The following is a 15,921-nucleotide window of genomic DNA, read 5'->3' on the forward strand; positions in this document are numbered from 1 at the left end:
CTGGAAAATACCTGTGGTACATAGCACAGATTAGCTAGAATCTGCTGGCTTTTAAGGGCTAGTGAAATAAATAAAGCAAGCTGCAATGTTGCTGTGGTGTTAGTTTTGTGTGAATACTGTGCTCGTTGAAATGAATCGTTTCTGACAAATACAGGCAAGAACAGGGGAAGAATTTATTACAAAGCATTATTGGTTATTCAAGGTACTACAACAATGAAAAACAGGTGACAGAGGAAATGGGGTTTGCTTTTGAAGTCAGCCATTAGCCCTGAAGACAGCAATTACAGATCTCACCTGAATTCATACTACCAAGCTACCTCTGGAGACAAACTCAAAGTCATCACTGGACTTAAAAAAAAAAAAAAAAAAAAAAAAAAGGCTGAAAACCTCAACCACCAGATTCCAGAATTCCAGAAGACTGCTCTTCATCAGACCATGATATCTTAAGAAAACACAGTGCTAAGAGAAGCCCCAGATGGCCATCTAATCATTGGTTTGGTATTGATATTTGTGTGTCTGTCAGCTCCCCGCCTTTCCCAGTCAATCCCAGAGCTTTGTTCCCCTTACTGGGCACCAACTGGCTGCTTTTTGTCCTGGGATCAGTCTCTTTTGGTATACAAAGATTTCCAAGTTCCTGCACCCTTTCTTGTTAAACCAGGCAACCACAGTCTATTTGAGCTTTCCTTTTTGTGTTTTTTGGATCACTGTTACTGTTGTCCAGTGAAATGCTTTCTAGAAGTGAGGCACCCAAGGTTTGTCCTAATGCTCTAGCAAAGTCCTTACCAGAGGTGAGGAAAATGAAACCGTGATACGTGTGTTACATAGCTTGTTATACCCCTGGTATGCAAGCACAGAGTTAGACTTTAATTAGCTGCAAACCGTTGGTGACTCTTAATCAGCCTGTGATTTGTTAGAACTGCATTGCTACCCACACAACTCCCTAATGAGTAGTTTTCCCCTACTGAAATGGTGCAGCTGCTTAATTGTACCTATGTCGTACGTTAAATTTGTCCTTGTAGAACATAGCTGTTTTTTCTTAGGCTATTTCTCTAATTTGCTAAGACGATTTCGACGTTTAAAATGTTGCAAAGGGACCTGAAACAGTGTGTCTCCAACTTGCTGTCAGCCACAAATCTAACGAATGTTTTTTCTTCTCGTTGTTTATATCCTTAATGAAAATATTGCCTGGCAGTATATACAGGGTAGATTCCAATGGGACTCACTTTGGTACCCCTCTTCGATCTGACTGTGAAACCTTCTCTCTGATGATAATACTTTAAGGTGGGTTTGCATTTTATGAGATGTTCGTTTGAGCAATGTTTCTGTATCTTACAGATATTTTGAAATGCTCCTAGGATAACTACTGCTAAGTACATCCACCAAAAGAATCTGATACCTGGGTGTCTCTTCCTTTGAGCCAAAGGTTTCTAGAGAATTTTTAAATTTCTTTTAGTACTGCTTTTGACATGATTTTTTACATGCCTTCTAATTTCTTTTAATGTAAAAAGAAATTAAAACCCAAAAAGCTGTTTGTGTGTTAAACCACCTGGAGTGTAAATCTGACAGCCTCCCAGTGCTTTCTCTAAACAGTTGTCTGCTGACCAGGAGTTTCAGCAGTCCATGTTCTGTCCTTTCTGTGACACTTTGCTCATTTTTCTTCTTTCTCACCCTGTTTGGGATGCCCAAGATCATCTGTTTCTGTGCTTAAAGGCAACTTTACAACTCCCCTAGAGCAGTCCATATTACTGAGTGAATGTGTTGTATTTCAAGGACATATGTATAAAAAAATGCAAAGAGTATTATTTATTGATTGAAAAATAATTTAGAAGTGGTTACAGACAGATTTTCTTAATTTGATCTCATTTGTGTTTATGCTTCATAAGCTTAAGATTTAAAACACCTTTCTTCTTTCTGGTGTCTGTGACTATTCGGTATAAGGAAAATAATATTCCATAACATAAGATGGTGGCCATATCTAAACCCTGAATTTCCATCCATTTAACTCATTCTTTTGGTGGATTTCTTTAAGGTGATGCACCCTCTCTCTGGACTTAAAACTGACTTTAAGTTACTTGGTTGGCTTTAAAGTTTACATACCCTTGATCATTTTGAATCAAAGTGATAGGAGTCAGATACGAGGTTTGCATACAGGTTTCTCCCCCATCTGAATAAACTTGATACACACATTTAATTGTCGGATAAGCTGAGCTCTGTGAGCAGGCCAGGTTTACAGTTCCACAGCTCAGCAGATTCTATGTGGGAATTTGATGTTTTATTCTGAGGCACCTCTTTGACCTTGTTCACAGAGGCCCATGGGACAATGGCGGAACTGTAGCTGGTGTAAACTGTCATGACTTCATTAGATTTGTGAGTAAAGAGCCACCACATAGTTTTCTGCACTATGAGAAATCCGATGTTCCTGCTGATACTTCATGAACATTTAGAAAAGATATGCTCACGGTTAAGCTTATGTGACTTCCTATCATTCAGCAAGTATCTTCCGATATGCTATGCAAGCTCTTTATGCTGACAACATTTTTTCACTTCTTTTTATAAGTTCTGGACCCTGGAAAAAAGCAAAATAACTATGAGCAATAGAGTTAGGAAGGTGATGTACTTGTGAACAAGTTAAATGAGTATGGCAACAGTAAGTAACGTTTTATAATCTTTGCAAGTTGTGTACAAACAATGTAGGTGCAGAGTGCATATACATATATCACTATGTTTAATATATGCTTTGCTTTTACTGTTCAGCTCAGATTACCTTAGAAGATTCAGTATTTGTAGTAAAAATATGAAATACAGTTCTATTAGGAAGAGTTAGTAGAATGTTTCTTTGCAGATAGGATGTTTGGGTATATCAGAGGTGGAAATTTCTGATTAGTAAAAGACAGAGTCTTGTGTATTTTATCATTTAAAGCAAAGCAAGGCAAAGACTTAGGAAAAGAGCAAGCAAGCCTCAAGGGTCATGGATGGTTTGTTAAAGTTCAGTTAAGGGCGATATCGAAGAGAGAGAGATGAGAGGTGGACAGAAGGAGATTTACTGGAGGATAAAGAGAATTCAAAGGAGCTCTGCATATGAAGTTCAGTGAGCTAAAATAACGTAGGAAAGAAGAGAAAAACAGAGGTAGGGAGAATAAACAGGGAAAATGCTTTGACCTAAAACATGAATATATCCTTTCTCTATTGCAGAGGAACTTTTCAAGAGAAATTCAGTTAAGAGCTGTTAGCCAGGGGAAAACTTTGCTCGTATCCATCAACACTGCAAGTGCCAGAGACTCCCCAGGAGCACTGGATGTGGCTGAGCTCTGTGTCTAGAAATTGCTGCACATAAACACAAGACTAATTCGATAAGTTCTCCAGTGATCATTCAACTGGTACACATAGCTACTTGTGCAGGCAATGAAGTTTGTCTTTGGGAATGAAAGTGCAGGAATTCTGGCTAACCAGGCTTTGGTTTTGCAGCTTCATGTAGAAATTTACACTCTTGCGTATACTCCATGTTACTGATTCAGAAGGTGTGGATGAGAACAGACATGATACCTCTTTCACGAAACACGCCTCACGGTTTTCTTCTTTGCAGCACTGTTCCCGCATGGCAGTAAAGGCGGCTGTGATGGAGGTCAGCTGTTCCTGTGTGATCTGGGGCTTGTATTTGATGAGGTTGATGAGCATTCTGCAAGGGAAGCAAAGCATGCCCTGTGAAGCTGGGAGCTAAGCACATGGCTTACAAAGTTCAAACACTAGTCCTGCAAAGTCCCTGCTTTGTTACTGCCCACTTCCTCTCTACAGCTTTTTCTTTTTTATTCACCACCCAGATACGTATTTGCAGCAGGGAGCAAAGATACACCTCGTTCCCCTGGGAAATAAAATGTCAATGCCAATTTTTGGAGTTGCTTCACCTTGAATATCCATGAATAAACCATGCAGATGGTTTTGTTTATGAGGGTCCGGGGAAGTATGGGTTCACCACAGCACATATTAATGGCCAAAGAGGTTTTCTTGGCTTGCAGTGACTGGGGGGAGGGTCTAGCATGGAAGTTTTCTCTGACCAAGGCAACAGTTCCCATAAAGAACGGCAGGAGGGCATGGTTGTCTGACCTAACTTTGGACACCTATTGCTTCTCTTTGGGTGGGGTGTATACCAGTGCAGCTATCTGGCTCTGAAAACAACTTTCTTCTAATCTCAGGCAAGTAAATATAAGTGGAAGCAAATAGCAGAAGAAACAGGGACTCTCTTGAGAGGAAAGAAAAGGAGTTTGGAAGAGGTGTTGAGGGGTGTGTGGCTGTTTTCCCCATGACACGTTGCAGAACAAGGAGGCCAGACAGAGTGGACAAGGGGAAGGTGAGCATTGGCAGGGTAACAATAAGAAACACAGGGGTAACAGAGTAAAACAGGCATCTCTTACTCCTGCTTCTTGTGTTGTAACTTCTCCTCCTCAGTCGTACACAATTCTTCATGGAAAGTGAACAGCCCAGGAGTCAATGATAAGGGCACATAATTCTCATCAATTTCTAGTTTCCCCATGCATGGCCTCCTGAGAGCATAGGAGCTACTGCAGCAGTGGCAGACTCCTGCATTTATGGGATCTGTCAGGTGTCTTCTACATATTTCTCCAAGCACAAGATCCAGCTTTACCAAGAGAAGTAAAAAAACCAATTTAACATTATTTTTTTCATTTTCAAAAATCCCTGAAACACATGTTGCTTAGTAACATTATAAAAAATAACTGAGAATTTGAATTAAGCCTTGGTCGTAAGATAGATAACAGTTTATATTTCTACTGAATGCTGACTTTTGTCAGTGCAAAAATGGCTCCAATTTTTCAGAATATGCAGTTTTAGGGGCATGTCCATGCAGTTTTAGGGACTGTCCTTTGCCCATAAAAATGCTGTGATTTCTTCATACAACCATGCTGCATTTGATTTGTTTTCCTCAGCAGGGTTTCTGTGGTTATGTCTGACTGTACTTTTAAATGTGGTGGTGTACAAATGGGTGGCTGGAGGACAGGCTGAAGCTTTTTATGTACAGGTTTACAGGCCTGGAGAATTCTTACGGAAGAGCTATACAAAATTGATCCTTTTCATAGAGCACTACAGCTTCAGGCACCTCAGAAGGATGGACTCAGACAAGAGATCATTAGCTTCAGCGGGAACAGGGTTGGATTGCCCACACTGCGTAACTGTTAACTGCCTAGCACTAGCCTGACAATTTCCCAGTCCTCCTGTAGTTTAATTCAAGCATTAACTTCGACAATGCTGAGTTATGCTTACCTTCAGGGATGGAAGTATATCTTCAGGCCAGCTCCATAGCTCAGTGAACATTTTTCTCATTTACCTTTACTCCAAGCTCTTGGACCCTGCTGGCAGCAGCATTTGTGGCAGAGTTTCAAGAAAAAGTAGAACCAGGATAAGGAAGAGAAATACTCACATTTTCCTCAGCACAAGGCAGTAGCTTGTCCTGGCTCAACTGGCAGCATTTGGAGCCGATTGTAGTCATTTGCTTGGTGAATTTGATTAGCTCTGCAGATGTCAGCTGAGGCATCTTCTTGGTGAAGCTCATGAGAAGTCTGAAACAATATTTTCCTTGATATTAGCAGTTTTGTTCCACCAGACAGCAGTGAGCAAGCCCCTGCCTTCACATGTACAAATCTCCAGCCAAACCCCACAGAACACTCATTAGTACAAGGGCAGGACTAAGCCTGATGTTTATAAACTCACATAGGCAAGTGTAAATGTGCGCTGTTTGTTTGAGTTCTCTCCTTTTTCTGACCAGTTTCTTAACAGGTTAAACAAATAAAATTAGTGATAGCATTGCCAGTTATATGTCGGTGGACCCTCTTACCAGATGGTACATATGTTTTTCCCGTATTCATTTCACTGGGAGTGCAGGGAGCTTGTCTAAGAGCAAAATGAAACTCAAGTGACTTCTTGACAGACTAAATGAGGGCAGAAGATAAGCTCAAAAAAGTTCACTTGCTTTTTCTTTTTAGAAAACTGTGTTTACTAATCATCATGGCCAGGAAAACCTTAACAACGGCTACAACAGGCAGAAGCAGCCCTCCAGGTTTGTTGGAAACCTCTGGTTCCAAAGGTCTTTTAAAGCTCAAACATGCACAGGAGTGCAAAAAGCCCAATATATCTCCCCCCCACCCAGCAGGCTAGCTGAAGCCTAACTTGAAGTACTTAAGCACTTTAGAGGTTTCACTGAGATTGCTTACATACTTTAAGCTAGGCATGTGCTCATTAACATTGCAAATCAGGGCCAGAGTTCCTCCAGAAGGCTTGTGCCTGCATGTTGCATTTAAGCATAGTATATGATTCAGCTAGTCTGGCTTTGCTCTGCCTATTGTAGTTAGATTTTTGTTACAATTGTTACTGTTTATGTCTGCTGCAGGAGCTGGATAAAGCAAAGTCATCTGAAAAAGACACAGGAACTATCTTTTGGCCAAATTTATGACTTAAGTTACAGCTTACAGCTCAAAATGCAGCTATAAAGCAAGAACACCGTAGGAAACATGGATGAGAGATTGATCAAGTTGTCACTTCACTGCTCCATGAGTTGGGTTAAGGAGAGAACTCATGAGAAGCTAGAGCATTGTCTTGGAAAAGAGAAAAAAATTCTAGAAGCCCTGAATATATTGGTCCAAATATTCAAGTGGTGTCTTTTAGCCTAGTTTTTCTAACACACATGGCTTTACTCCAGCTGGAGTTATGCCCAGCTGGTACAGAAGTAATGTAAGCATATAAAAAAGTAATACTCGTTTTGGAAATAGTAATCTCCTTTCTCCTTGTAAATGTCACAGCTTGTCTTCATGACACTTTCAGTTTCATAAATATGTTTCCTCAGTTCTTCCTCCTGAAAAAAAATAAGTTAATTTGAGGAGTCATTGTACCAAGGGGAAAGCAGAACGTCCTACTACCTCATGCTGAGGCCTGGATATCTATAGCTACCTCTCACCTCATCTATACCACCCATTTATAATTCCATTAGCCAGTCTTCATCTGTCTGAAACCTCTATAAACTGCCTGAATATGATAAATGTCCACCTTCAATCACCTTGAAATATTTAATTTTGCATCACTGCTGGAAGGCTAGGTCTGAGATGCAGGGTGGCTCCTAACTTCAGATATTTGCAATGCCAATGTCTTTTTCTGAGGCAGTAAGTGGCATTTACATGTGCAAGAGGGCAACTGGCACTGCTAGGGAGCCCAAAAGAGAGCAGGGCTCACAGAAATATGAGCTCCATCCCTTTCTCCGGTATCTCTGTCTATACATGTTGAATTGCTTCACAACTGAAGGTTGTGAAAGCTCTGTTGGGGCTTTTTCCATACGGGAATCAGTTGGGCTTTGTAGTAATTGCTGGGGTTGTTACAGGAGCTGTGGGTACTCGCTCTAGACCTGGAGCAGGGATATTCACTATTTAGCCAGAACCAGTCACATGCTTGAATCCATTGGTATGTCTTGTGAAGCCCGACGGCACCCACCCCTCTGCTGCAACAGTCGTCTGGAGCGCCGGTTTTGCAGCACTCTGTCAGTAGGTCTTCATATCCTTTACCGATTCTTAAAAGCATCTGAGCAGAAAATTCTGGGTGTCTCCTGGAATATTCATACAAAAACCTGCAACGTGGAGTATCAGGAATTAGAGATAAGGCAAAAAAACTGCCCTTAAGAGGTCAGAGGAGCTAAGGAGAGCAGGGGTGCTTTCGGGATGTTTTTGTCTGACGTCCAGTAGAACAGGGAGAATTTCACAGCATCTCGGCCTGGAACTGAACCTGAACCAAACGTGGCTGACAGAGTGCAGCATTGCCTGAGCAAGTCCTGTGCACATAACAGTCCCAGCTCAGTGTTAGCCTGGGTCAAGCATAGTTTAGAGCTTGGTGGGGCTTGGGCTTTTGCTCTTTTTTTAGTCCTATCTAAATGTTAACAAAATAATTTCCAGTAAGAGACCCATTTCACAGTAAACACTGGAAAGATCAGCTCTGCTGAAGCAGTCACCCAACAGAGCAGTCATTCCCAATCAATTGGCTGCACTGTTCATAAATGGAAGTATACATCTTATTTGAAGTGAATTCTCTGTCCTGGGGCTTGATGCTGTTTCTGTTGCAGCCTATGGCATTCTTGCCCAAGTTGACTACAGGTAGGATCAGGGCCTCATTGCACAAAGGAACACGGCTAGAACACAAATGGACCAATCCTGTTTGAATCAAGACATAAGTCTGACTTAAACAAGTGGTTTTGAATTTCCACTTAAGAGTGGATGAAAGCTATTGTTTGGGCCTGACATCAGAACTAAATTTTACATTCTTCAGTTGTGTCTCTGACATAAAAATTGTGCCTTGTTCTGCATTTATTCCCATTCCACACCTTCCAGGCTTGAGTGGTGTTTTACTAAGATCAACTTGCACAGTATCCCAAGCCTATGTACTCACAGAGCAGACAAATCTGAGGCTTATGAGCTGCGTTTTAACATTCAAACTGTCATCTGTTGACCCAAGTATTGAAACAGCAAAATTGAAGAGCAGAGGAAGACCCACGTTACCTGGCTAAGTGTGTATCTTTTTCCTGAGCAAAACGTTCACATATTCCTTTGTCTTTTATAAACTCCCTGATGTGAGGGGACAAGTCTGCAGGTTTGTCATCATTTTCTGCATTAACTATGCATTCACTTCTTTGTAACAGAGGCTTTTCACAGCACTTCTTAATTTTACTTGATAGGATGTCTTGGTTGGTGCAGACATAGTGTAGAATCTCTTCCTGTAAAGCAAAAAAGGGAAGAAAGGAAGGGCATTTTGCCAGATGTTAGTATTTTTTTTTTCCTTTTTTTATCAGTGTTTTTATCTCCATTTTACAGACAGTGAGTCCCAAAGAGAGGTGCCTGGCCAAAGCTGTGCAGCAGACATCTGGCAGAACAAGGAATAAGACTGAAATCCTGTTGATCTGCTTGCTGTTTGATAGGTGCTAGTAGGTAACCACCTAACTTGAGAAGTTTGCTGTGCAGCTTGTGCAGCTAGACACCACAGACAAGCTGTGAGATAAATGGATTGTGTATGTCAGAAGGCAGAGAAGGGAGGACGGGCAAATATTGCCAAAAGCTGCACAGAAAATAAGTGGCACAGCTAGGAGCTGCAACCAAAGCTGATGAAGTTAAGTCATTTTAGTCGCAACATGATCTTTCTGCCCCTCTTGATGACTTCACACCAGGAAAAGTCAAATGGGAAAATCAACCAGGTTTTTAGACTGAAGAGTTAAATTCCAGTTTTGGAGAGCAATCAGTACAGCACAGGAGGAAAGAAAAGATCTGAAAACAACAAAAATCCCCCATTCAATTTCTGCAAACATATAAACGTTAAATTAATTTTACCCTATCATGCATACAGTCCAGCATATCTCCACGACAGCAGTCCTTGTGCATGTTAGCAATATCCATCACAAGTTTGTTAACGGTAACAAAATCTGCTTTAGGGAATTTTTGGCTTATTTGAGCAAGTTTCCTACAACAAAGACAAATAGTTATTGTTTATGTTCACAGTGTGAGACTGTGATAGCTATCATCATTTTTCTGTGGAGGGGGTATCCAAACTGCGCAGGAACGGTCCTTCCCTGCTCCCACTGAAGTTAACAAATAAATGTCCCTTGAAGCTGAAAGCTGAGATTATCAGAGTTATCTAAGGATCTTTGGTGAATTTCAGTGTAAGATGGTGGAAAGAAAAGTGGTAGGGGAGCATGAAAATACAGGAGCAAACTCATGTCAAAAACGATTAAGAAAGATTAATAGTATTTTGCTCACAATCACTCTAACTTTCATCACAGAGGGATGTGTTCATTTCAAATGTTGGGTTTAGATTTTGAAAGCTAATGGCAGTTTGTAAGGAAACAGTGCTGTCCTGCGTACATTTGTATTCCTAATCTGTCCTCCCTGTTAGATGCTACTAGTGACCTGCAAACAAGAAGGACATGGCTGGTATTTGGGGTCACTGTGCTGTGTGCAGCTGTGGAGACACCCACAGCTAACATGCAACACCCACGCTTTATTTCAAAGTAATGATAAACTTGGGGAAGACTCACAGAGCCTTTAAAGTCTTTTCTCCAAACTTCTTCAAGATTCCACATGTGTGTTCCTGCCTCTGGCCATCTTCTTTTACTGGCTTCACCACCTTTGGTGCCTGGTAGAAAGAAGATGCAGACAACGAAAGTGGAAGAAAAGACAACACTTTATGCTGAAACTACTGCAGTGATGTTTTTTTAAACAGGGATTTTTTTAATACTGAAAGAAAAATGCTGTCCGAGCTGCAATAGAAACTAACTGTTGCACTTGCTCTTTAGTCACCAGCATTTATTAAGTGTTCTGTGAAAAGAAACCAGAACCCTTGTAGACAATAGTTTGGTGTTTTTAGCACAGGGGAAGAAATCGTCAGCTGGGAGCAATGTAACTGGCTTTGCATTACTATGAGCTAATGTTAAACTGTGCCATCACTTGCAGCCCAGCCAAGCTGCCTGAAAGGTGTATTCAGCCATGCAGCAAGGGCAGGTTCCTCATCCTTATTTTCCACCATTACAGGTAGTTTGCTCTGAACTTCTGACACTGGTTATGTGTGGGTCGTGTCTCTGCAGTGCAAACACTCAGCCGAGCAGGAGATTTGTCACGGGGCTACCAACAGGAAAAACCCTCAGACTTCTGCACTATGCATAGCACCGTGTCCTCTCTCGGCATCCTTACCACAAACCCAGTGCAGGTAGCAGAGTCAGGGTGGGCAATGATGGAGTCACAGGGTGTGGGGGCTGCCTTCAGCTCCATCTAAAGCTACATCTGCCTGACACCCCACGGTCGGGCATTTGCATTTAGGAGTTCAAGCTTATATTCAAGAATTACATGGAATTATATTGAATTATATTCAAGAGAGCATTTAAGTCTGATTTCAGCCTGTCCTTAACAAGGCGTATTCTAACATCAGGTTCAGCTGCTGCAGAAGAAATGGCTGATATCTCTGCTTCAGTATTTGTTCAGCTATAGCAAAGTCCCTGGTTGCACATTAATAAACCAAAACCCTGTGATGGAATACCTGTCTCCGAAAGCATTCCTCCAGGTTATGAGTGGGGTCTGCAGCACTTCCACAGCAGTTCTTCATCATCTCATCATACCGGATAGCGACAGAAAGGATTGTTGGGGCATAGAGGAAAGGGTGCCTTCTGGAAACCTCATAGATAAAACTAAAACCGAGAGAAAAATGTCTTTAGTTTTGGAGTAAGCCCCTACATGCAGGGGGCATCAGTGTTAGTGCAGCATCTGCCATATATTAAAATGACAGCTACTAAAAGTGATTGCTTTCCTGTCATTGTGACAAGCTGTATAGAGTGGTGTTTATCTTGGAAAATTCTGATGGGACTGAGGTTTTCCTGGAAATTAAAGTCTCAAATCCTGCCAGTTCTGGCTTAGAGGCAGCAAAACTTCTGCTTGGCTTTTAAGGACTAAAGGGAGGCCCTTGGTTTCAGAGGAGTCCTTTACATAGACCACAATAAAATAGGCCAGATCATTTGTCATTTGGACCTATATTCAAAGCAGGAGGTGGCAGAACAGCCTTCACATAATGACAATTACAGCTCGATGAATTATGCAAATAATTCATATTAGGAAGAGAAATGACTATGAGATGACAGAGAGTCTTAGACTGAACTTTTTGGTTGATACTGCATTTGCTGTCTCCAGACTCATAACTGTCATATCTAGGCAACGAATCTATGATTTATTTACTTACTATCCTGTTAATGGGTGTTGATGCTGTGAATGATTTTTGCAGGCAGCTTCAGCATTTGGCCTTTCAAAAGGAGAAATGAACCCTCTTGATGCATTTTTAAGGGAGAGGAAGCAGTCGTTTCTTTCAGGATCCTTTTTAGCACAGCAGTCAGTAAACCTGGGAAGATTTTCCTCCTGGCATATAGTATCAAGGAAAATCCTGTCCTGTGAAAAATTAGAAAAAAATTAATTTGTGTGTGGATTCTATCTTACTCCTCTGAGCTCTCTGAGGAGGCTACTTTAAGCCAACAAGCCTCGACTTGCATAAACTCATAGTTTCTCTCTTTATTACCTCCTGCTTTGACTGCAGTAAAAATCAGACTGACTTCTAAAACCTGTAAGTGATGATTTCTCAAATTGGTATCTACTGTTATGCCAAGACAGACTTCGAAGTGGAATGGTTTTCAAGAACTCTAAATTTATAATGTTATTCAGACCCTTTTTCTTGATAACAATCGAGATGATTGCTCAATTTGTATGCTGCAGTTTGCAGCATAACAGGATCTGTGTTTTATAATTACAGTCAGGTTTGTACAATGCAAAGTGTCTTGTTTCTTGTTCATCAAGTAGCGGTGCTCAGGTCCAGCTGTCGGTTACACCTCAGCTGGGAACTCTTTTACTTGAAGGCTGGGTTCAATGTGTCTAACACAGATTGACATGCCGTAACACAGACTGACATTCACATTTCATGATTCAATCTGCCAGCTCCAAAAGTGTGTTGGAGCAGACACCATCAAAAACCAGGGATGTGAGTTAATGGAGTGGAGCAAATGCCTATAAACATTGCATTCGCTAGTAATACCTAATTTGGCTTCTCCTGGATTTTGTTACGCCACCCATAAAAGCACAACTTTCTGAACATCTTTTAGAAAGATGCTGTGGTATTTGGGACAGGTGGGGGAGGAGGACGAGAGGGGCTTTATTTTCTTCTACTTACCTTGAGATGTTTTATAGATGGGAGCCTGGAGAACAAAATAGTCAATAAGGCCAAACATACCTATACAAGGAAGTCACGTCTCTTAATAAATGTATTCACACTTCTTTGGAAAAATACATACCAGGGTGCTAAAATGACAAGTCACTTGTGAAAATGTTTGCCACATTAGAAGCATAAATGTGCTTACCAAAGGCTTCAGGCAGTCCGGGTTGTCTCTGGCTGCAGCAGCACACCTTTTGGCAAGGTCTGTGACATCTTCAGCCATTTTAACTGCTTTGCCAAATGTGCCTCCTTGCACATACTGAGCAAACATGATCATGGCACTAGAGAAGAACACACAGCATTAAACCTGTAGCTGGCTACTTAAAAACTAATTATATAACTTTTACATGTGAAACAGAAAGAGGATCTGTATCACCCCGGGCTGGGTTGGCACGGGCTGGCAGAATGGGTGACTGTTTGACTCACGGTACATGTTCATTTCCAAATGACACAAGGAGGATCAGTGGCAGCAAATTTGCAAGTAGACGCTTTACCTGGACAACTTACATGGCTTTAAAATTATTCTCCTGCAGCTGAGAAAAATGTTGGCCAATGCTGTTTTTTTCCTCTGAAAAACAAGATAATTTGGATAAAAAATGTTTCCTAAATGCTTCATCAAATACCTTTTGGGCTTTTTAGGTACTGGAGCTTTGGAGGAAGATAATTTGGTGCCTGGGGTACTAGCACTGAGAGGAAGGCATAAGGTTGGACTTCCTATTTGACTTAAGCATGAGGATGTGAAACTATTTGTTTTTGACCTACAATGTAATAGGGCCAATATAATTTCCCTGCCTAGCTCAAGTGTTGCGGGGAGGAATATGCTAAAATCTGGAGGGTGTTCAGCTACTTTGATGGTGCACTTCACATGATTAAATAAGCACCTTGCAAAACACCATTTAATCTTGCCTTAGCTTTTTAGAGGTGTGCTTGACCACTCTTTAGCGACAGTTGAAGGATTTTCTGTGCAGAAAACATGGGATAAATTGAGGACTACAGTGGTAGGCAAAGCTCAGAAATTCACAGAGCTGCACTCTTCATGTTGTGAACTGGCCCAGAGGAAAACAAATGTGTCCAATCTATGGGAAACTTCTGTGCAAATATCTTTCCTTTGCCTTTATTAATGGACAAACCTAAATGCAATAATTTGAGTGCCTTGTTCATCAGGGAATATTTTGAGAGGTTAATTTTAAAATAAGGGGCCTATTCCCAAATCATGATGTTACTGTCTCACCCTCATGTTGGTAGGGTGGAGATCAGTGTAAAAGGATCAAACAAATCAAAGAAATAAGCCAGAGTCTCCCTCTGAGTACTGTGGGGGTATCAACTGAGATGATAAAACATGAGATAAATAACACAAACATTGGTTCTATTTTACACTGTTGAGTCATTCAGTACATTTGGAAGTCCTAAAGAGGAAGAAAAGGTTGACTAATGATAACAATATGTAATGGGAAAGAAGCATGTGAACTGCACACTTCAGAGGTTTTCAGCTGTCTCATTTTAGGCACTTAACCTTAATGAGAAGTGTGGTCATTGTAGGCTCCTCCATTAGTCAGTGAAGAGAGAGTAAAACCCTCCAAAAGATAATACAGAGCAATAGCATAACTTAGCTACTCTGAGTGGCCACCTGGAGGTAGCATCCCTCTTGGGACTTCTCTGTCTCACTTCCTCATGGACTATGGAGGGAAGCTGGAACAACCAGAGGCTTTACTTGCAGGTTTGGGAGTACCTAAAGTCAGTGGCACACCCACATCCCTGTGGATTAAATTACCCTTCAGTACACTTCCTCCCAGTAACCACTGGCCATCCTGCACTCTACAAAGATTCTCAAGCCATAAAGAAGCAACACATCTAAGGTTGATCACAAAAAATTTATACAGTTACAGTTTTATTGTATACCTTTGACTCATAAGAAAATACCCAGTGGCAAAGTGAGCTACCAAATAAGCATGCATGCCAAGTTACAGCCATCATCGTTATACAAAAGAATAGAGTAAAAATATGAGAAATATTCTTACCTGTGTTCCGATAACTTCTAGGCACGGCTTTGACTACAGTAAGGCTCACCAATAGAACAACAAAAATTATTGTTCTGCAATTCATTCTGTCAGATTTTAGCAGGGGCCTGGGGTGAGCTTGGTTCATCTGTGAAAGGCAGAAAGAATTAAGGGGAAAGAGTTACTTTTATACTCTCCCAAACGATTTCTGGTTAATAAAAACCCTTTTACTGTCATATATAACATTAGCCCTTTTGGAATATTCTCACAATAATTAGACATGCCAGTATTTGCTCAGTATGATGAACTGACCAGCTTGTTGCAAAGAAAAGACCTTGGAGATTCTTTTTTTTCCCTGAAATTTAGACAAATAGACATTTCTAAATCACACGTCAAACAAGAAGTTTAAACACTCCCTGGGCTTTTTATCATGCATCTCATCTACTTACAAATTTGTTCAAAGGTGATTGCTGCACAGAAGATGTCTTTGTAACACACTGTTGACTGAAAAATCCCAAGTTCAGCTCTTAACCTGATGTTTTTGCATCCCTCCTTGCTGTAGAAGCTCTCTCTTGCTCCCAGATCCCAAGGTGTCACAGTAAAAAGGCTGAAGTAAGTACCCCCCACAATATTTTTTCAGCATGAACAGTTGCCATCAAGATGTCTCCAAGTCCTGAAACAAAATCAACTCCAAAACTGTAGAATGAAGGAAAAAATTCCAGTTAATATATTTATTTTACTGACTTTTTAAAAAGTATGCTGTAAGCATCAGCATGATAAAAATGACAACTTTTTGGAGACAAAATAGCTTTAGAGACCCACAGGTATTTGTAACAAAGAGATAGGTGGGCAAGGTTACATGTATTTGGTCTGAAAGAAGAGGCAAAGACAGAGCTTTTTATTTCTTTGGAGAGAAAATGGCAATACTTTTTGTTCCATGCTGCAGGAAGATGATGAGAGTTGCTTGCTATCACATGAGACAGTATCAAAAGGAAAAAGGATTCTGAGTGGGAAAATGGGAGCACAGTCATCAGAGAAGGAGATCTGAAATCAAAGGTGAAGCCACATCTGTTGAGGAAGACACAGATAAGCTCTGCCCCACTGTTAACTAAAAAGCCCCATAGGAAACAGAGAAGTCTACTTGAAAGAC

General features: G+C 40.9%; 1 protein-coding gene across 1 annotated transcript; it reads right to left on the reverse strand.

Moving 5' to 3' along the window:
- Positions 1–2,521: 2,521 nt before the first annotated feature.
- LOC141942187 (alpha-fetoprotein-like) lies at positions 2,522–14,877 on the reverse strand. Its single transcript, XM_074865129.1, has 14 exons — positions 14,793–14,877; positions 13,282–13,342; positions 12,920–13,055; positions 11,758–11,960; positions 11,065–11,212; positions 10,070–10,167; positions 9,366–9,495; positions 8,544–8,758; positions 7,489–7,621; positions 6,762–6,859; positions 5,432–5,570; positions 4,410–4,633; positions 3,544–3,676; positions 2,522–2,566 (listed from the first exon to the last, which is right to left on the reverse strand). The coding sequence occupies exons 1-14, from the start codon at positions 14,875–14,877 to the stop codon at positions 2,522–2,524; spliced, it is 1,848 nt and encodes a 615-aa protein (XP_074721230.1).
- Positions 14,878–15,921: the final 1,044 nt, after the last annotated feature.

Source organism: Strix uralensis, chromosome 4, assembly GCF_047716275.1.
Source record: "Strix uralensis isolate ZFMK-TIS-50842 chromosome 4, bStrUra1, whole genome shotgun sequence".
Classification (NCBI taxonomy): Eukaryota; Metazoa; Chordata; class Aves; order Strigiformes; family Strigidae; genus Strix; species Strix uralensis.